This window comes from Poeciliopsis prolifica, unplaced genomic scaffold, assembly GCF_027474105.1.
Source record: "Poeciliopsis prolifica strain line A6 unplaced genomic scaffold, Auburn_PproV2 SCAFFOLD014, whole genome shotgun sequence".
In the NCBI taxonomy this organism is placed as follows: Eukaryota; Metazoa; Chordata; class Actinopteri; order Cyprinodontiformes; family Poeciliidae; genus Poeciliopsis; species Poeciliopsis prolifica.
The window spans coordinates 1-22,217 of record NW_026562389.1 but is presented as its reverse complement, the minus strand read 5'-3'; the positions used below and the strand labels follow the sequence as shown (position 1 = coordinate 22,217).

Below are 22,217 nucleotides of genomic sequence, written 5' to 3'. Positions count from 1 at the left end.
TAAGGGTCTGTAACAGTAAGATGCATGTTAATGTGAGGAACTGCACCCCTCCGCTCTACCTCCTTTCATTGAGAGGGCCCAACACACTTCCTGCTCAGAAAGGTTAACACTTACCCAGCTATCTGCGCCTGAGGTACTTAAACCCCAAGTCTGCAGTGTTCACCTCTGAGAATCTGTTGAGCTGGTTATCAGGGAAACTCGCCTGAAAGGCAATCCACATGTTTGGCATTAATCGGACTAAAGCTTTGATCAATATGAAAAACAGCTAAGCCTCCATTCAGTGTCTTTATCCTTGCAGGACACAGGCTGGTGTCTTATCTCCAGCAGTCACTGGGTGAGAGGCGGGGTACAGAGACTGGCTGCCATTCCATCACAGAGCAACCATGGTCTGTGGAAGCATCCACAGGGAGAACATGCAACACTCCAATGCTGTACAACCACAGGTTAGATCAGAATCAGAGACCTTCTTGTTATTTCCTCCTATCAGACAGACCAATAAACGGGCTATTTATAATGCAGAAAGTTAAGGCCTTGCAGAGAATCATGTCGAACCGCAGAGGTTGCCTGTACTTCAGAGCCCTCTGCTGGCTAAAGTGTGCTACAGCAATCATTCTGATCTCTTGACACCCGTGACAGTATTTCACACCCTGAAACCTAACAAAGGTATGCACATAACTGAGCTCTCAGCTAGTATCGAGTAACCATTACACGTGTCAACACATTGTCAAATCTTCTAATTTTTAGCAACATGGACATGCTCTAAATTTAGTCCAGATAGTGCCAGGCCTTCAAATGTGTTCAATGAAATGTCATAGTCTCTTAAAGAAGGAAATAGATTTCTGTGCTTCCTGTAGATTTATTAGCACATAAACAGAATGATCCATATTTCACAACTGAGAGACTGAACTTCTAACATCAGAGAAGGAATGCATCTAAAAGTTGCAGGACAGTAACTCTCAAACACTGGAGTTGGACACCTCTGCTCAAGTAAAACCTTCTGTTTTTTAGATTTCCCTAGGTCTATACTGCAAACACTCAGGTGTTGTGTTGGAATGTTTTCCTTTTCCCCCGTTACCTGTAAGTCGTGTTCATAGTGTTGGGATTGAGACAAGGCATCCTGCTCTGCTCCATGGTAGGTTGAGCTGAGCTAGTATTTAAAAATGTGGGGAAATGAATTGTATGATGTGACACTGGATATTAGAAAGAGTTTGACGCTCCAGTTTGAAAACTGGAAGTGAAACTCAAACATGATAATGGTTTTTCAGTTATGGAAATGAGACCTTGAATGTTCAGATAGCAGACACATAGCACACCGCAGACAAAGCATGAAGTTATGATAGTTCTATCTTTTTATTTATGGAGATGAATGATGGGAAAATGGGCAGCTGGACAAAAGTACTGTATTTTACTATGGTCTTAACTCATACTTTTGAAATATTTATCTAAGATTACAGGCTATAGTTTGACTAATAAGCACAAAGAAATAGGTAAATATGATAGTCATTTTAATTATTAAATAAGGAATATCTGGAAAGTATTCATCAGTTTTCCTTCATTGTTTTGCCAATCCACTCCATGTACTGGCAGATGTCCAGCATTACAATGGAGTTAGCACATGTATCCGCAGGCTGGCTAACAATAATTCCTTGCAGATATCCTTCGTACTCCACAGCTGAGCCTGCATCGCCCTGAGACACAGAAATCAGAGGCAGGATGGTTTTACATGTGGAACAGTGTCAAAAAACAAAGCTACAGTATTAAATATGTATATGTATCAGTGAAATGGTTGTCTTACAAAGCAGGTCTCCACTCCAGGTGAGAAGCCACAGATTGTAGATTCACCGTTGCTGTATTTTCTGTCAGGTTTATCTTTCTCTCCACACTCAGAGATCTCTGTGGTGGCACATCTGACCTCACCAACCGGTTTACCGCCTGATAAAAACAAAAATCCTGAAATGTCATTTCCTTTCACTAAAAATAAATTGTTTCATTTATGACTATTTTTTTTTTTTTTTAAATATTCCTACCTTTTGCCTTTGCTCCCATTCCTCCAATCTGCACTTTTGCTCTTGGCTCTAGCTTGGTGCATTCTCCTGAAGGGAGGCTGATGGTGGGAAGTTTGACTGACATGTCCTCATTCAGCTGGATGAGCATAATGTCATGGGCATTTCCTTCTTCATCTTTGAAGGTGTGCTGCTGTTTGGCCGGAATAGTTTGTTGGAGTTTTTTGGATTTGCCTTTTAACCAAGAGACAGTTTTTGTAAAAAAGGACACATCATTGTTTATGCCGAGCTTCACTGTGACTGTCCTGCAAAAAAAAAAAAAAAAAATTGTAGTGAAATTAGTGGATGCTCAAACTGTCACATCAAACACACTGCTGCAAAGTCAGTAATTCAAAAAAATAAAATAAAGCGCAAATAGAAGAGATCTGCGGATGTCTTACTGCTCTGCACAGTGAGAAGCTGTGATGACCCAGCGGGGATTGAGCAGAGCGCCTGCACAGGACTTCCCGCCCTGAGCGGACTCTATCTGGACATGGTACTGGCGATCCTTGTCACAGGATCTACTCCCAAGAATCCTCTTCTCAATAGCGTTTGATGCAGCACCTGAAAAGGAAGAAACAACAGCCATCCAGCGTGCTGCAAGTATCAAACACACAAAGCAGAATGTCTACCGAACAACTTTCAGCCGAGGTCTAAGGCCACTTTTCTGCCTGTAAGCTGCTGGTAACTTCAATTTCCTGAGGAGTCTTCCCAAGGGATCAATAAAGTACAAGTCTAAGTCTAAGTAGCTGGAGAAGGAAAAAACTCACCTGCAACCAGCAAAAGGAGTACAAAGCAATGCTCCATCGTGGTTCTTGATGAGGATCACCTCTGGTGTCTGACTGACGCTCTGTCTTTTATAGGCCTTATCAGCGTCTGGGGGACTTTTTTTTTTCTTTTTGCCATAGGCTAGCCTGGTTAGGCAGCCAATTACAAGTTCCCCTAAAACCTGTTTTATCATGGTGCATCAGTCAAATGAACTTAACAGCACAGAAGATAAATGGACGAATGGATGTGTTAAATGAACAGTAGCAACATTTTAGCAACAGGAAACAAATGAGGACAACCTCGTTCTAAAAGAAGTTCCTGTAAAGGTCACAGTAAATTTTGTCCTGTTGTTGTGGTACATTTTATGTCATTATTATAGCTGTGAAGCTTGTCAAAACGTATATATTCTTAAAATTTATGACTGCTCGTCCCCTCTTCCTGTCACCATCTGTACTGTTGATGTTAACCACCAGCTTGATTTCCTCTTTTATCAAAATACAATGAACCTGAATGTGTCGGCCATGAAATCAACCTACTGGACCTGAGATGAACAAAAAAGTGTTACATACATTCAAGAAATTTTAATACCTAGTCATATGCAATAAATTAAAATATATTTTCTAATTAAGTTTGTCAGATTAAACAAATCTTTTAAAAATAGCCTTATAGCAAGAGTTAAACCAACTTTTCATATATATCCAAGTAAAAGTTACTATATGACATAGTATTTTATTTTGCAGAGAACTGTATGTGTGAGTTTCCAGAGTTCAATAAACCTATTATTCATGCAGCAGCATAAAGTTCACACTTTATCCCTCTAGCCTAAATTTATTGCTGCATCTGGCCAAAGGAGGGTCAGAGTTTATGGAAAGTAAAACTACTCGGAGAGTTGTTTACTTAAAATGTGAATCAAATGAAGATCAGTTCACTCCCAAGTTAAATTAAAGTTAGAACTTTCAGAGATGAATGAAATCGAGAGCAAAAAGCGCTGACAATTTATGGCTGTGAGTACACTGTTAAATACTGCTAAAATATATCCCTGTAGACCTTTTGAGAAGTAGGCTTTCAGTTCATAGTCCACTTGCTGAGCTTGAATTTTTTAAACTGAAAAAGCAATGAGCTAGCAAATTTTCTTTGTACACCTTGCTTTGCATTTGAACTAACTATCACTAAAAATACTGTGGTACATTTTTATCTGAACGCACGCGTAGATAATTATTCAAATGTTTTTTGACCCAATAGATTGTGTGCTTTCACATTGCCATTGAAAGTTGGAATTTTGCTCAGGCAAAATCCCATAAAAGGTAAACGAGTTCAGTTATTTGATGATGAAACATGTTGCATTTGCTAGTTATAGGATATTCCTCTTTGACAATCTAAATAAAATGTTTGGTTTTTTTTCAGACATCATTAAGAAGAACAACGTAGTGTGAATGAAAAGCAAAGTTAAACTAAAATGGTGGAGAAAAAAAACTGAAAACTTCCCTTCGAATTGAAGACAGACCAACTAAAATGGAAAAACTTCTAATCTAATGATCAAATGTTGGGTAATCAGTGAAGGCATATGGTTAATTATGTTTCTTGCTATCAGCAGAAAGACCTCAAAATGTTACAAGAACATATTCGCTGGTCAAAATAGAAACGATGCAAATAATTGTGGAATGATGGAAGAAAAAATATCATTTTTGGTCATGAGAAATAGCACAAAAACCAATACTAATAAAACATTTTTTATTCAACTCTATTGTAAATAAAACAACATGATTATTTAAATCTTTCATTTTAGAAGTAAAATGATGTCATAGCAACAAATCAAAACAAAAAAATAAAACACATTTTCTTTTAAGGTTAGCACATTTGCATTTTAGAAAACTGTCTTTTTTATTTATTTTTTAAATACAGATAAAGTATTTGAACATCACAATTAAACTGTCTAATGTCTAAACTTTACATTAACAGACAATAGTAAAATATGTAAAAGCAGAAAGAAAACAAAAAATCTTGTACTCGAGGATTTTCATTGGCAGTTCTCCATCAAGGCTGACATTAAATAATTCTGGTAAAAATTATTACATTACAGCTCTGCTTGTTAGCAGGTACGTTACTTTGTGATTCCAGCTAAACTGCTTGACATTTTTCTTGAAACTGTGGCAACTCCTTACTTCGGATTATGGAAATAAACAAAGCTGCTTAATGAATTAACAGATCTCCAGTTTGCTAGGGTTTTGTGTCAGATCTTATTATTCAGCATAATAAAAGAAAAATGACAAAATTTTAACACTATGAAGTTTGTGAGTCCAAAAATGCTGCAAAAAGGTTTAGATAACAAAGAAACCTATGAGTTTATTTACATTTACAACATTTTTGGAGTTTTGTTCTGTATTTCAAAATGTCACTAGAAAGTGTGCATTTCCCATGAAAATGCAAGTGTGAACGCTGAATGCGTTTGGTAAAAATGGCAAAAGCGTTTGAAGCCAACTATTGAAGATTTGCAGAAAGGTAAGAACTAGTTCATGCAGTGTGAAAAACCCATGTAAAAGCCAAATTAGCTAAAAAGCTAAAACTAGCTAAAATACTAACGATGGCATCTAGGCTACCACCAGCCTGTCTGCCTAGGAAGAGATGCAGACATGGAAAAGTGGCACTTCCACTCGCAGGTGCAGGAGTCATGTGGGGGAGGAGGGAGTGACGAACATGAGGAGCAGATAGTCAGAGAAGCTTTTGCCTGGCAAAACGATGTGAAATAATATCTGCAAACAAATGTTGGCTATCATTCCACCACCATTTCTGAGATTTAGCACGGTGACTATAAAACCATGTCACATGCAGTATGAAAAAAAAGCAACAAGAAAAGCTCAAAATATTCCCAGGTGTTAAACTGACCAACTTCAAAATGGCCACTGCCTTTGTGTCCTCCATGACAGTCCTGAAACTGGATGATTGATTGCCATTAATAGGCCGGACCGAAATCATCCACTGTGAAACACAACGGACAGTGAAACTGGTCCTTGTTTTTATATTTTTTAAAGTTACTTGTTTTAATATCAGTCTAGGATAATTAAGAAGCATTTAAACAATTAAAAATCCCAAATTAGCGTGACATTTATTCTAATAAGAATATATACAAAGTTTGTACTTATAAAAACTTGTAAAACTATAAAAACATAAAATCCAGTGTTCATACATTGTGTGTTTACATGCGTTTACCTAGATAACATGGCTGGAGGGTCACTCGTTGGCACAGACCGTCTTCACCTGCCTGTATGTACATAACCCCGACCTCATTGAGGAGCCAGCACTCAAAGCCTTTGCCCTGGGTTTACTAAAAGTGTGTGACATCGCACGAGAAAAAGTAAACAAGGCAGCTGTGTTTGAAGAGGTGAGCTGTTTTACCTCTCGTGCTCATTGTGGGGATAAATGTTAGAGAAAGCTACAGGTATGAAGTCTACTCAGAAAAGCCTTGAGGAATGTATTCTAAGTCACTCATTAACACCGCTGTGGTGCATTACATCTCCACTGGAGCTCCTCATTGAAGAGTAGGCCCAACTGCGACTGTACTTGGCAGCTTCCAGGTGTGAATGTGTGTAATAACTGAATGTGGTCAGGCCACTACCTCCGAGAAAAATGATCCCTTGATAAATTTCAAGATTCCTGTGCAGGAAATTTAGTATGGGATTTGATTACTGCATGTTTCAGGTATTTACTAATACAGGAAAAAAATAGGAGTGTAGAAAAATACTCATATTTTCATTCCCATTGAATAAATGTTGTCTTTTGCTCCTTAATTTTTTTCATTCCTTTATTCTATTTTTACCTCCTTTGTCTTCTAATTTTCTTCTCTTGTTTCCATATTTTCGTCCTTAAGTTTTTCTTGTGTGGTCCTTTCTTCCTGATCTCCCTCCTCTTTTGCCCTTCTTTCCTTATTTCCATCCATCTTCCCAGTTTCTTGCTTTTTTTCCAAGTTTCAAAATGTTTAGCCACTGAAGAAAGAAACTAAATTAAGATACAAATTGGTTAATTAATTTTAATGTGTTATACCGTTTGAGAAGAGAGACGATTTGAAACATTTTAATTTCAATGTTTAATTAATGATTTTTAACTCATGTTTTCTATAGGAGGATTTCCAGGCGATGACTTATGGGTTCAAGATGGCCAATAACATCACTGACCTGCGGGTGACAGGTGCTTATTTGTTGTATGTTGTAAACATGTGCAGTGTGTTCAGATAAATAAGATGTTTCTTTCTCTCATGCTGATCTTTTGTAGGCATGCTCAAAGACGTGGAAGACGAGTTACAGAGGAAAGTCAAGGTATTTACTTTTACTGCAGCCGATTTTCATATTTAGGATCACTAGATCAAGTGAGAAAAAAAAAAGACATCAGAATTTAAAGTATTTGAATCAAACATTAACATTTGCTTAGCTTCTTTCTTAATATGTTTGAAAATTTGAAACTCCTTGGCATCTGAGGAAATCCATTTCGCCTATCATTTTCAAACGTGCGTTTTCTTTTTTGTCAGTGTATGTTTTCAGTGTCACTCTGTCTATTTCGTAAGCTTTACTGCTGATCCAGTAGACTTCCCGTCTCCAATGTCACTGGTGGCTCTTTGAAGAAACAATTGTTTTTTGTTACATGCACAATACATGATGTCCACTCCGCAATCATGTAAATGAAAAAATTTGATCTAATATTGACGATAGGGAGACTACAGCCAAAATAACTGCATTGAGTGTGTGGGGCAAGTTGAGCCAGCATATGGTTAAATGGATCAACTTTCGACTTTATTTGCTACACTTATCTTCAGTTTATGACCTCATGTTGTAGCTCATACATATTACAATTGACATACGAAACTAATTTTAAAATATTTCTGAAATGCAATTCTTATAAAACTTATAAATTCATTTTAAAACTGAAAAACAGTTTTTGAGAAACAGAAGACGAACCGCTTTACCCATAAGGTTCTTACTTTCAAAAACGTTGACAAATGATGCCTTCTCAATTATTTGGTCACATCATTAATGTTTTTTATTTTTTATTTTATTTTTTTACCATTTTAGAGAAACAAGGGGTGGTTCAGCTTATGCGTTGACTCAATTAAGCCCAATGTCCCCTGCTTTCTATGTCCTGATATATGTTGCTTCTCCTCGCAGAGCACACGCAGCCGGCAAGGCGAGCAGAGAAACCCAGAAGTTGAGCTGGAAGTGAGTTTACTGTGTTATACATATTTAGTATAGATTTTCTTTTAGCACATTTAGCTGTGCTACCTTCTGATGGGTGTGGGATTGCATGCAGTGAATCATATTGCCCCATTGTTGTTAATCTAATAGCTTTACACTTTTGCATATATCTCACATATTGTTTGCTATCTCATTTGTGGTCTGTGAAATTCAAATGAGCTTTAAAACTGGTTTGAAATTTTCAGTAGCTTTGTTGTAATAAATATGGGAAATGAAATTGTCCTGAACATTAAAAATCATGTTCGTTGTTAATTTAAAGTAAGAAATACATGCCAGGAAAACACTAACATCTTGTGTATTTTCATTTTTTTTGTAGCACCAGCAGTGTCTGGCACTTTTCAACAGAATCAAGTTTACACGCCTGCTGCTGACTGCTCTGATTGCCTTCACCAAGAAAGAGGTAAGGTGCAAACAAAGAAACGTGCAAGACCAGGAAAACAGCCACATACAATTCAGAAGCACACAGACTGGAACATTAAATATCATTGACAACTGATTTGGGCAATTCAAAAACCTGATCAGATTGTTATAAAACCAATGGAAAAGTCTAATAACTAAACAGAATCTGAATAAGATATTTTCCTGTAAATAAATAAATAAGCTTTTTTTTAGGTTGAAAACATAGAAATGCACAACCAGATGTGAATGAAAGAAAAACTTATTGTAATTGTATATTTACCAGACCAGCTCAGTGAGTGAGGCCCAGAAGCTTGTAGCTCAGGCAGCTGACCTCCTGCCACCCATTCATTCCAGCATCCAGTATGGCATCCAATCCCAAAATGACACCACAAAAGGAGGTAACACACACCTTGAAGCCACCAAGTCAAGCTTAAGCTTTGATATTGAAATCATTTACAAGCTTTAAGTAAACTGTGCATGAAGTTATGTATAAATTATTTGCATTTTTGTGTTCTAGATTTTTTTTATTTAGCCAATATTGTTTTTATCTTGCTCCATTCTACCAGATTTGATCTTTACAAGCTTTTTTCAGGTTTTTAGTAAAAAAAAAAAAAAAAAAAATGATGAACTTGTTTGTGTGTGAAAATGTCAGACCACCCCATCATGATGGGCTTTGAGCCTCTAGTGAACCAACGACTGCTGCCACCTACCTTTCCTCGCTACGCCAAGATCATCAAGAGGGAGGACATGGTGGCTTACTTCAGCAAGCTCATAGAACGCATCAAGACGGTTTTGTGATGTGGTCAACACCACAAACCTACACGGCATTCTGGTAAACACAGTACAATAAGCTACTTCAGAACACAAAATGTTCTTTTCCGTTTTGTTCATAACTTTCTTTCAGTAAAAAACACAGAAAAAGATTGTTTTTTGTCACTATTTTTCAAATGATTCTTAGTTATTTATTCTTGGCTTCTCTGGAAACCGTCCTGTAAATATGGTTCCGGGATGTTTTGTGGATGAAGGAGCTCTGACTCTTGTTTTTCAGGACTTCTTTTGTGAATTCAGTGAGCAGTCACCCTGTGTGCTCTCCAGATCTTCTCCAGGTATGAAAATACGAGTCTCCTCTTTTGTCCTCACAGCTAGTGTTGAAAACGTACCTAAAAAGGATTTAACAAAATTTCTCCAAACTGAACTTATTGGATCTCATTTTGTAATTTCTTATGTACTTTTTGAACTAGAACAGGTTTTTTTCAGTCATTTGACGACAAGCAATTATTTCCTTTTGAAATTGGCATGAGTATCAAGAAATTTGAGAACCAGGTCTTTTACCTACTCTTGAAATTGGGAAAGACAAGTGTATTCTGTTCAGATAAGACAGATGAGTATTGAGCTTCATTAGTGATAAAATGACCGCAAGGAAACACATTTTTCTTGTGGCCACTTTACTGGGAGGAGACATGGCATTATGTATGACATTAATAATCGAACTAATAATCTTTCTGAGGTTTGTATCATGGAAATTCCAGTTGTGTCATTAGGTGGACTTAGTTGCTACATAAATGTTGCTATTTGATTGCAAAATATGTATGTAGATGATTAAAAACCTACATACAAATTTTGTATTTGTATGTAAAATATATAACCCCATGACTAATGAATTATTGGGGTTCCTCATGGTTCTGTACATGGGCCACTTTAAAACTAGAGCACCACCCACGTGTTGTGGCAATCACTGAATCCATATTTTATAAATTAACATATTTAAATCTCACATAGCTGACTTCTTTGCCTGGACTTTTCTAAACGATAAAAGATATAATAATCTTGGTGTAGGAAAACTTCTGACTTTAAAGAAAGTCACAAAACATGTTTTTTTTTTTTTGTTTTGTTTATTTCTGTAATGCTTTGGCATTTGGCAAACACAAATGATATTGATAATCCTAAGTGACCTGAAACAGAAAATGTTTCATCGATTTAATGTGAAGAAGTGAGGAAAAAATGTGAGTTTGTTTATTTTGTTTTGTTTTGAAGTGCATGTAAGTCTCTTCTTTTCAGACGACGTTCCTGATAGACAATAAGAAAGTGTTTGGCACTTACCTGATGCAGGACATGATTAAAGATGCCCTGAGATACTTTGTTAGTCCACCAGTCCTCTCCTACAAGTAAGTTTTTGTTAAATGTAGGGTATTATCATCATTACAATATTATAATTAGTAGATTATGCGTAATGTGTACAGTCTTTGCTTCTATCAGCAGCTTAGCTGCCTTTAAGGTTAGAATTAATGTCTTTAGTAAATAATGTGATTTTTTGTCCAGATGTTGTCTCTCCAACAACCACCAGGCCAAGGACTACATCGACTCCTTTGTTACTCACTGCTCCAGGGTACATTCTAGACATTCAAATTTGTGCATTGATGTACTTCCTGGGATTTTAGAACATTAGCTTAGATCATTAGTGCGGTTACAGGGAGCTGTGCCTCGTGAGATGTGATTATTACATATCAACTGCTACGGTTTCATAACACCTCCACTGAAACCTGCTGTTTTCCGGTGCAGCCTTTCTGCAACCTCATCCAGATCCACGGACACAACCGAGCGCGGCAGAGAGACAAACTGGGCCACATTCTTGAAGAGTTTGCTACGCTACAGGATGAGGTGAGATTCAGTCATTGTAGGTTAAACAAAATATCAGTGATTTGTTGTGCATATCACAAGCTAGATTAGCTTGGGGAGTTTAGGTGCTTTATAAGATGTTCATTTTTTTTGCTCTTCAGGCTGAGAAGGTGGATGCAGCACTGCACAGCTTACTGATGAAATTGGAGCCTCAACGGCAACATTTGGCCTGTCTCGGCACCTGGATCCTGTATCATAACCTGAGAATCATGATCCAGTATCTCTTGAGTGGTTTTGAACTGGAGCTTTACAGCATGCATGAATACTATTACATCTACTGGTCGGTGCTAATGTATTATTTTTAATTTGGCTATATCTAAAGAAAAAAAAAATATATGAACTAATCAACTGTTTTTGTTTTTGTTTGTTTTGTGGTTGTAGGTACTTGTCAGAGTTCCTCTATGCATGGCTAATGTCGACACTAAGCAGAGCTGACTCCTCTCAGATGGCAGAAGAGCGGATTCTGGAGGAACAGCTGAAAGGACGGAGCAGCAAAAAGACCAAGAAGAAGAAGAAAGGTGCAGTTTTCAGTCTAACCTAAGCATGATTCGGAATATTAGGTTTCCATGTGGAAGTGACATGAGGCTCCAGAGCACTGAAACTGCTTTATTGTGCTTTGCAGTTCGCCCCCTTGGCAAAGAGATCACCATGAGTCAAGCATACCAGAATATGTGTGCTGGCATATACAAGGTAGGAAACAATAAATTATGTTTTTGACACCCTTCAATTTGTCCATGTCCTTCCTCATTCTCTTCTGTCAGACCATGGTAGCTTTGGATATGGACGGAAAGGTGCGAAAGCCCCAGTTTGAGCTGGACAGCGAACAAGTCCGCTACGAGCATCGCTTTGCTCCCTTCAACAGTGTAGTTACTCCCCCGCCTGTGCACTACATCCAGTTTAAGGTAAAGTCAGTGTGTGACCTATTCAGCAGTCCGCCTATCCTACCGCAAACCGTTTTATTTTGTTTTTCTTCCCATCTCCAGGAAATGTCGGATCTGAAAAAGTACAATCCTCCACCAGGTTCTGCAGACCTTTACCTGGCTGCCAGCAAACACTTCCAGCAGGCCAAGATTATCCTAGAAAGTGTGCCAAACCCAGACGCTGAGGTCAGGAAGTCAATCTGTTGTTCATCTGTTATGGTGGAACATTTTTCAGTTTTTGCAAGCTCTAAAAGCAGATAAATATTAAAGTATCAGTAAATAATTCAGTTTCTACAGTAATGAAATTTGATGCCTAGAAGAATCAGAAGTATTTTAAATAAAAATACCTGGTGGCTTAAAATGTTTTTGATCAAACATTAATCCCTATTGCCAATCTATGAGTGCAATTATTATCATGTTGGAATGACAACACATTTATTTTCTCTATATTTATGGCTATCAGTATCAAATAATAAATTATTGATGGCAGGTAAAACGCATACTGAAAGTGGCCAAGCCCAACATAGTAGTGATGAAGCTTCTAGCCGGGGGCCACAAGAAGGAAACCAAGGTAACACGATTTATTTACAATGAAAACATCTTAGATCTATTTCAAAATGTAGACTAGTTTATGTTTTTAAAAAGAAAGCAGTCTGTTTTCTGTCAAGTAAGTTTTTAGCTGTTATGCATCAGCTGTACTTTATTGGAGTGTGATAAATTTTATTTTCCTGTATCTCCAGGTGCTGCCAGAGTTTGATTTCTCCGCTCACAAATATTTCCCTATTGTCAAGATCATTTGAATCCCACAGTCTGGCACCAGAAGGACTCAAACACCCTGACCTAGTCCATGTTGGAACGATAGTAAAATCACCCAGCTGTAACATCACATAGAGCTGTGTCTTGTCTTCTATTTCTGACTTTACTGAGGTTTTTTTTGTTTTGTTTTTGTTTCATTATCCCATTAAAAAGCATCTTCTAAACTGGGATTAATGTGTGTATATCTTCATTAAATCTCTGTTTTAATGTTGGTGATCGTGTCGAGTCAAATGAAAGCATGAGTTTTTACACTGAAAAACTTAGCTTCATAATCATATTAAGGACAACAATTATTCAGTCTGCTCATAAAAACATTCACAGATAAGGTGGGGGAGTTTATTTTCTAGCTGTAACCTATGCAATAAGTCTCTGACTAATTCTTAATGTGTAAAAAATAACTGTGGTTATAGTTTCTGTTTTTAGCTCCATTTGTGTCATTTCTGGAACTATTTTGTAAAAGGAGATATTTTTACAGTAACTTGAGAGCTGACCTTGAGTGTCATGGCCCCATATTGACCTTGAATATTAAATTCAGTTCAAAAGATCTTGTTTGGCTGACCGTCCTGTTGACTTTACTGTACAACTGTCAAGTTAGTCTCCAGTTCTCTCCATAATGTCACATTTCTGTATTAAAAAATATTTTTTGGTGGACTAGGTATACTGTTAGGTATACTAACCTATCTCTTAAGTTTATTCAGTAAGCTTAAGAGAAATTGGTCACTCGGTGTATATAATTTAATATTTGACATTCATGTATATACTACTAGGAAAAAGTAATCACACTTACTGTTTTCTGTCACATTTCAGATCATCACACAAATATCGGTCAAAGACAACATAAGTAAATACAAAAATAAATTTTCAACTCATTAAATTAAAGTTACTTAAACTCAGCTGGGAAAAAATAATTGCCTTCTAAATCTAATAATTAATGTCAGCAACATCTGAGTTTTTACTGATCCAAGTTTGAGAATTAACTTGTTTAAGATTACACTACTGTATCTGAACTAGATTTGAGCCTTACCTTCACTAATACTGACCTTAACTGAGGCAGGTGGGACTATTTACATCTGTCAAAAAAGAATAACATAAGGGTCTGTAACAATAAGATGCATGTTAATGTGAGGAACTGCACCCCTCCACTCTACCTCCTTTCATTGAGAGGGCCCAACACACTTCCTGCTCAGAAAGGTTAACACTTACCCAGCTATCTGCGCCTGAGGTACTTAAACCCCAAGTCTGCAGTGTTCACCTCTGAGAATCTGTTGAGCTGGTTATCAGGGAAACTCGCCTGAAAGGCAATCCACATGTTTGGCATTAATCGGACTAAAGCTTTGATCAATATGAAAAACAGCTAAGCCTCCATTCAGTGTCTTTATCCTTGCAGGACACAGGTGGTGTCTTATCTCCAGCAGTCACTGGGTGAGAGGCGGGGTACAGAGACTGGCTGCCATTCCATCACAGAGCAACCATGGTCTGTGGAAGCATCCACAGGGAGAACATGCAACACTCCAATGCTGTACAACCACAGGTTAGATCAGAATCAGAGACCTTCTTGTTATTTCCTCCTCCATCAGACAGACCAATAAACGGGCTATTTATAATGCAGAAAGTTAAGGCCTTGCAGAGAATCATGCCGAACCGCAGAGGTTGCCTGTACTTCAGAGCCCTCTGCTGGCTAAAGTGTGCTACAGCAATCATTCTGATCTCTTGACACCCGTGACAGTATTTCACACCCTGAAACCAACAAAGGTATGCACATAACTGAGCTCTCAGCTAGTATCGGGTAACCATTACACGTGTCAACACATTGTCAAATCTTCTAATTTTTAGCAACATGGACATGCTCTAAATTTAGTCCAGATAGTGCCAGGCCTTCAAATGTGTTCAATGAAATGTCATAGTCTCTTAAAGAAGGAAATAGATTTCCTGTGCTTCCTGTAGATTTATTAGCACATAAACAGAATGATCCATATTTCACAACTGAGAGACTGAACTTCTAACATCAGAGAAGGAATGCATCTAAAAGTTGCAGGACAGTAACTCTCAAACACTGGAGTTGGACACCTCTGCTCAAGTAAAACCTTCTGTTTTTTAGATTTCCCTAGGTCTATACTGCAAACACTCAGGTGTTGTGTTGGAATGTTTTCCTTTTCCCCCGTTACCTGTAAGTCGTGTTCATAGTGTTGGGATTGAGACAAGGCATCCTGCTCTGCTCCATGGTAGGTTGAGCTGAGCTAGTATTTAAAAATGTGGGGAAATGAATTGTATGATGTGACACTGGATATTAGAAAGAGTTTGACGCTCCAGTTTGAAAACTGGAAGTGAAACTCAAACATGATAATGGTTTTTCAGTTATGGAAATGAGACCTTGAATGTTCAGATAGCATAGCACACGCAGACAAAGCATGAAGTTATGATAGTTCTATCTTTTTATTTATGGAGATGAATGATGGGAAAATGGGCAGCTGGACAAAAGTACTGTATTTTACTATGGTCTTAACTCATACTTTTGAAATATTTATCTAAGATTACAGGCTATAGTTTGACTAATAAGCACAAAGAAATAGGTAAATATGATAGTCATTTTAATTATTAAATAAGGAATATCTGGAAAGTATTCATCAGTTTTCCTTCATTGTTTTGCCAATCCACTCCATGTACTGGCAGATGTCCAGCATTACAATGGAGTTAGCACATGTATCCGCAGGCTGGCTAACAATAATTCCTTGCAGATATCCTTCGTACTCCACAGCTGAGCCTGCATCGCCCTGAGACACAGAAATCAGAGGCAGGATGGTTTTACATGTGGAACAGTGTCAAAAAACAAAGCTACAGTATTAAATATGTATATGTATCAGTGAAATGGTTGTCTTACAAAGCAGGTCTCCACTCCAGGTGAGAAGCCACAGATTGTAGATTTACCGTTGCTGTATTTTCTGTCAGGTTTATCTTTCTCCCACTCAGAGATCTCTGTCGTGGCACATCTGACCTCACCAACCGGTTTACCGCCTGATAAAAACAAAAATCCTGAAATGTCATTTCCTTTCACTAAAAATAAATTGTTTCATTTATGACTATTTTTTTTTTTTAATATTCCTACCTTTTGCCTTTGCTCCCATTCCTCCAATCTGCACTTTTGCTCTTGGCTCTAGCTTGTGCATTCTCCTGAAGGGAGGCTGATGGTGGGAAGTTTGACTGACATGTCCTCATTCAGCTGGATGAGCATAATGTCATGGGCATTTCCTTCTTCATCTTTGAAGGTGTGCTGCTGTTTGGCCGGAATAGTTTGTTGGAGTTTTTTGGATTTGCCTTTTAACCAAGAGACAGATTTTGTAAAAAAGGACACATCATTGTTTATGCCGAGCTTCACTGTGACTGTCCTGCAAAAAAAAAAAAACAAAATTGTAGTGAAATTAGTGGATGCTCAAACTGTCACATCAAACACACTGCTGCAAAGTCAGTAATTCAAAAAAATAAAATAAAGCGCAAATAGAAGAGATCTGCGGATGTCTTACTGCTCTGCACAGTGAGAAGCTGTGATGACCCAGCGGGGATTGAGCAGAGCGCCTGCACAGGACTTCCCGCCCTGAGCGGACTCTATCTGGACATGGTACTGGCGATCCTTGTCACAGGATCTACTCCCAAGAATCCTCTTCTCAATAGCGTTTGATGCAGCACCTGAAAAGGAAGAAACAACAGCCATCCAGCGTGCTGCAAGTATCAAACACACAAAGCAGAATGTCTACCGAACAACTTTCAGCCGAGGTCTAAGGCCACTTTCTGCCTGTAAGCTGCTGGTAACTTCAATTTCCTGAGGGAGTCTTCCCAAGGGATCAATAAAGTACAAGTCTAAGTCTAAGTAGCTGGAGAAGGAAAAAAACTCACCTGCAACCAGCAAAAGGAGTACAAAGCAATGCTCCATCGTGGTTCTTGATGAGGATCACCTCTGGTGTCTGACTGACGCTCTGTCTTTTATAGGCCTTATCAGCGTCTGGGGGACTTTTTTTTTTCTTTTTGCCATAGGCTAGCCTGGTTAGGCAGCCAATTACAAGTTCCCCTAAAACCTGTTTTATCATGGTGCATCAGTCAAATGAACTTAACAGCACAGAAGATAAATGGACGAATGGATGTGTTAAATGAACAGTAGCAACATTTTAGCAACAGGAAACAAATGAGGACAACCTCGTTCTAAAAGAAGTTCCTGTAAAGGTCACAGTAAATTTTGTCCTGTTGTTGTGGTACATTTTATGTCATTATTATAGCTGTGAAGCTTGTCAAAACGTATATATTCTTAAAATTTATGACTGCTCGTCCCCTCTTCCTGTCACCATCTGTACTGTTGATGTTAACCACCAGCTTGATTTCCTCTTTATCAAAATACAATGAACCTGAATGTGTCGGCCATAAAATCAACCTACTGGACCTGAGATGAACAAAAAAGTGTTACATACATTCAAGAAATTTTAATACCTAGTCATATGCAATAAATTAAAATATATTTTCTAATTAAGTTTGTCAGATTAAACAAATCTTTTAAAAATAGCCTTATAGCAAGAGTTAAACCAACTTTTCATATATCCAAGTAAAAGTTACTATATGACATAGTATTTTATTTTGCAGAGAACTGTATGTGTGAGTTTCCAGAGTTCAATAAACCTATTATTCATGCAGCAGCATAAAGTTCACACTTTATCCCTCTAGCCTAAATTTATTGCTGCATCTGGCCAAAGGAGGGTCAGAGTTTATGGAAAGTAAAACTACTCGGAGAGTTGTTTACTTAAAATGTGAATCAAATGAAGATCAGTTCACTCCCAAGTTAAATTAAAGTTAGAACTTTCAGAGATGAATGAAATCGAGAGCAAAAAGCGTAGCTGACAATTTATGGCTGTGAGTACACTGTTAAATACTGCTAAAATATATCCCTGTAGACCTTTTGAGAAGTAGGCTTTCAGTTCATAGTCCCACTTGCTGAGCTTGAATTTTTTAAACTGAAAAAGCAATGAGCTAGCAAATTTTCTTTGTACACCTTGCTTTGCATTTGAACTAACTATCACTAAAATACTGTGGTACATTTTTATCTGAACGCACGCGTAGATAATTATTCAAATGTTTTTTGACCCAATAGATTGTGTGCTTTCACATTGCCATTAAAAGTTGGAATTTTGCTCAGGCAAAATTAAAAGGTAAACGAGTTCAGTTATTCTGATGATGAAACATGTTGCATTTGCTAGTTATAGGATATTCCTCTTTGACAATCTAAATAAAATGTTTGGTTTTTTTTCAGACATCATTAAGAAGAACAACGTAGTGTGAATGAAAAGCAAAGTTAAACTAAAATGGTGGAGAAAAAAAACTGAAAACTTCCCTTCGAATTGAAGACAGACCAACTAAAATGGAAAAACTTCTAATCTAATGATCAAATGTTGGGTAATCAGTGAAGGCATATGGTTAATTATGTTTCTTGCTATCAGCGGAAAGACCTCAAAATGTTACAAGAACATATTCGCTGGTCAAAATAGAAACGATGCAAATAATTGTGGAATGATGGAAGAAAAAAATCATTTTTGGTCATGAGAAATAGCACAAAAACCAATACTAATAAAACATTTTTTATTCAACTCTATTGTAAATAAAACAACATGATTATTTAAATCTTTCATTTTAGAAGTAAAATGATGTCATAGCAACAAATCAAAACAAAAAATAAAACACATTTTCTTTAAGGTTAGCACATTTGCATTTTAGAAAACTGTCTTTTTTATTTATTTTTTAAACAGATAAAGTATTTGAAGATCACAATTAAACTGTCTAATGTCTAAACTTTACATTAACAGACAATAGTAAAATATGTAAAAGCAGAAAGAAAACAAAAAAATCTTGTACTCGAGGATTTTCATTGGCAGTTCTCCATCAAGGCTGACATTAAATAATTCTGGTAAAAATTATTACATTACAGCTTTCTGCTTGTTAGCAGGTACGTTACTTTGTGATTCCAGCTAAACTGCTTGACATTTTTCTTGAAACTGTGGCAACTCCTTACTTCGGATTATGGAAATAAACAAAGCTGCTTAATGAATTAACAGATCTCCAGTTTGCTAGGGTTTTGTGTCAGATCTATTATTCAGCATAATAAAAGAAAAATGACAAAATTTTAACACTATGAAGTTTGTGAGTCCAAAAATGCTGCAAAAAGGTTTAGATAACAAAGAAACCTATGAGTTTATTTACATTTACAACATTTTTGGAGTTTTGTTCTGTATTTCAAAATGTCACTAGAAAGTGTGCATTTCCCATGAAAATGCAAGTGTGAACGCTGAATGCGTTTGGTAAAAATGGCAAAAGCGTTTGAAGCCAACTATTGAAGATTTGCAGAAAGGTAAGAACTAGTTCATGCAGTGTGAAAAACCCATGTAAAAGCCAAAATTAGCTAAAAAGCTAAAACTAGCTAAAATACTAACGATGGCATCTAGGCTACCACCAGCATGTCTGCCTAGGAAGAGAGGCAGACATGGAAAAGTGGCACTTCCAGTCGCAGGTGCAGAGGAGTCATGTGGGGGAGGAGGGAGTGACGAACATGAGGAGCAGACAGTCAGAGAAGCTTTTGCCTGGCAAAACGATGTGAAATAATATCTGCAAACAAATGTTGGCTATCATTCCACCACCATTTCTGAGATTTAGCACGGTGACTATAAAAACCATGTCACATGCAGTATGAAAAAAAAAGCAACAAGAAAAGCTCAAAATATTCCCAGGTGTTAAACTGACCAACTTCAAAATGGCCACTACCTTTGTGTCCTCCATGACAGTCCTGAAACTGGATGATTGATTGCCATTAATAGGCCGGACCGAAATCATCCACTGTGAAACACAACGGACAGTGAAACTGGTCCTTGTTTTTATATTTTTTAAAGTTACTTGTTTTAATTTCAGTCTAGGATAATTAAGAAGCATTTAAACAATTAAAAATTCCCAAATTAGCGTGACATTTATTCTAATAAGAATATATACAAAGTTTTTGTACTTATAAAAACTTGTAAAACTATAAAACATAAAATCCAGTGTTCATACATTGTGTGTTTTTACATGCGTTTACCTAGATAACATGGCTGGAGGGTCACTCGTTGGCACAGACCGTCTTCACCTGCCTGTATGTACATAACCCCGACCTCATTGAGGAGCCAGCACTCAAAGCCTTTGCCCTGGGTTTACTAAAAGTGTGTGACATCGCACGAGAAAAAGTAAACAAGGCAGCTGTGTTTGAAGAGGTGAGCTGTTTTACCTCTCGTGCTCATTGTGGGGATAAATGTTAGAGAAAGCTACAGGTATGAAGTCTAGTCAGAAAAGCCTTGAGGAATGTGTTCTAAGTCACTCATTAACACCGCTGTGGTGCATTACATCTCCACTGGAGCTCCTCATTGAAGAGTAGGCCCAACTGCGACTGTACTTGGCAGCTTTCAGGTGTGAATGTGTGTAAATAACTGAATGTGGTCAGGCCACTACCTCCGAGAAAAATGATCCCTTGATAAATTTCAAGATTCCTGTGCAGGAAATTTAGTATGGGATTTGATTACTGCATGTTTCAGGTATTTACTAATACAGGAAAAAAATAGGAGTGTAGAAAAATACTCATATTTTCATTCCCATTGAATAAATGTTGTCTTTTGCTCCTTAATTTTTTTCATTCCTTTATTCTATTTTACCTCCTTTGTCTTCTAATTTTCTTCTTGTTTCCATATTTTCATCCTTAAGTTTTTCTTGCGTGGTCCTTTCTTCCTGATCTCCCTCCTCTTTTGCCCTTCTTTCCTTATTTCCATCCATCTTCCCAGTTTCTTGCTTTTTTTCCAAGTTTCAAAATGTTTAGCCACTGAAGAAAGAAACTAAATTAAGATACAAATTGGTTAATTAATTTTAATGTGTTATACCGTTGAGAAGAGAGACGATTTGAAACATTTTAATTTCATTAATGTTTAATTAATGATTTTAATGTTTTCTATAGGAGGATTTCCAGGCGATGACTTATGGGTTCAAGATGGCCAATAACATCACTGACCTGCGGGTGACAGGTGCTTATTTGTTGTATGTTGTAAACATGTGCAGTGTGTTCAGATAAATAAGATGTTTCTTTCTCTCATGCTGATCTTTTGTAGGCATGCTCAAAGACGTGGAAGACGAGTTACAGAGGAAAGTCAAGGTATTTTACTTTTACTGCAGCCGATTTTCATATTTAGGATCACTAGATCAAGTGAGAAAAAAAACAAAACAAGGAAGACATCAGAATGTTTTAAGTGGCCTTGGGAATCAAACATTAACATTTGCTTAGCTTCTTTCTTAATATGTTTGAAAATTTGAAACTCCTTGGCATCTGAGGAAATCCATTTCGCCTATCATTTTCAAAACGTGCATTTTCTTTTATTGTCAGTGTATGTTTTCGGTGTCACTCTGTCTATTCGTAAGCTTTACTGCCAGTAGACTTCCCGTCTCCAATGTCACTGGTGGCTCTTTGAAGAAACAATTGTTTTTGTTTACATGCACAATACATGATGTCCACTCCGCAATCATGTAAATGAAAAAATTTGATCTAATATTGACGGTAGGGAGACTACAGCCAAAATAACTGCATTGAGTGTGTGGGCAAGTTGAGCCAGCATATGGTTAAATGGATCAACTTTCGACTTTATTTGCTACACTTATCTTCAGTTTATGACCTCATGTTGTGTAGCTCATACATATTACAATTGACATACGAAACTAATTTTAAAATATTTCTGAAATGCAATTCTTATAAAACTTATAAATTCACTTTTAAAACTGAAAAACAGTTTTGAGAAACAGAAGACGAACCGCTACCCATAAGGTTCTTACTTCAAAAACGTTGACAAATGATGCCTTCTCAATTATTTGGTCACATCATTAATGTTTTTTATTTTTTATTTTATTTTTTTACCATTTTAGAGAAACAAGGGGTGGTTCAGCTTATGCGTTGACTCAAAAGCCCAATGTCCCTGCTTTCTATGTCCTGATATGTTGCTTCTCCTCGCAGAGCACACGCAGCGGCAAGGCGAGCAGAGAAACCCAGAAGTTGAGCTGGAAGTGAGTTTACTGTGTTATACATATTTAGTATAGACATTTAGCTTTGTGCTACCTTTCTGATGGGTGTGGGATTGCATGCAGTGAATCATATTGCCCCATTGTTGTTAATCTAATAGCTTTACACTTTTGCATATATCTCACATATTGTTTGCTATCTCATTTGTGGTCCTGTGAAATTCAAATGAGCTTTAAAACTGGTTGAAATTTTCAGTAGCTTTGTTGTAATAAATATGGGAAATGAAATTGTCCTGAACATTAAAAAT

General features: G+C 37.1%; 3 protein-coding genes, 1 long non-coding RNA gene and 1 pseudogene across 4 annotated transcripts; 2 read left to right on the top strand and 3 right to left on the bottom strand.

Annotated features, from left to right (window-relative positions):
- Positions 1–1,326: 1,326 nt before the first annotated feature.
- On the bottom strand, positions 1,327–2,886 carry LOC129366096 (kallikrein-8-like). The gene is made up of 5 exons (XM_055039708.1): positions 2,813–2,886; positions 2,444–2,606; positions 2,028–2,308; positions 1,796–1,932; positions 1,327–1,688 (listed from the first exon to the last, which is right to left on the bottom strand). The coding sequence occupies exons 1-5, from the start codon at positions 2,847–2,849 to the stop codon at positions 1,542–1,544; spliced, it is 765 nt and encodes a 254-aa protein (XP_054895683.1). The 5' UTR covers positions 2,850–2,886; the 3' UTR covers positions 1,327–1,541.
- Positions 2,887–5,440: 2,554 nt separating this feature from the next.
- Positions 5,441–12,931, top strand: LOC129366013 (N-alpha-acetyltransferase 35, NatC auxiliary subunit-like; annotated as a pseudogene).
- A 2,339-nt stretch (positions 12,932–15,270) lies between these two features.
- LOC129366109 (uncharacterized) lies at positions 15,271–15,820 on the bottom strand. Its single transcript, XR_008606584.1, has 2 exons — positions 15,740–15,820; positions 15,271–15,632 (listed from the first exon to the last, which is right to left on the bottom strand). It is a non-coding gene; the product is annotated as an uncharacterized LOC129366109 (long non-coding RNA).
- A 192-nt stretch (positions 15,821–16,012) lies between these two features.
- On the bottom strand, positions 16,013–16,799 carry LOC129366012 (kallikrein-4-like). The gene is made up of 3 exons (XM_055039606.1): positions 16,750–16,799; positions 16,380–16,542; positions 16,013–16,244 (listed from the first exon to the last, which is right to left on the bottom strand). Exons 1-3 carry the CDS (start codon positions 16,784–16,786, stop codon positions 16,013–16,015), a joined length of 432 nt encoding a protein of 143 aa, XP_054895581.1. The 5' UTR covers positions 16,787–16,799.
- A 2,524-nt stretch (positions 16,800–19,323) lies between these two features.
- On the top strand, positions 19,324–21,954 carry LOC129366011 (N-alpha-acetyltransferase 35, NatC auxiliary subunit-like; the record flags this gene model as incomplete). The annotated part of the gene is made up of 5 exons (XM_055039605.1): positions 19,324–19,452; positions 19,962–20,129; positions 20,861–20,927; positions 21,012–21,055; positions 21,905–21,954. Coding segments are annotated over exons 1-5 (458 nt in total), but the record flags the coding sequence as incomplete, so codon positions are not given.
- Positions 21,955–22,217: the final 263 nt, after the last annotated feature.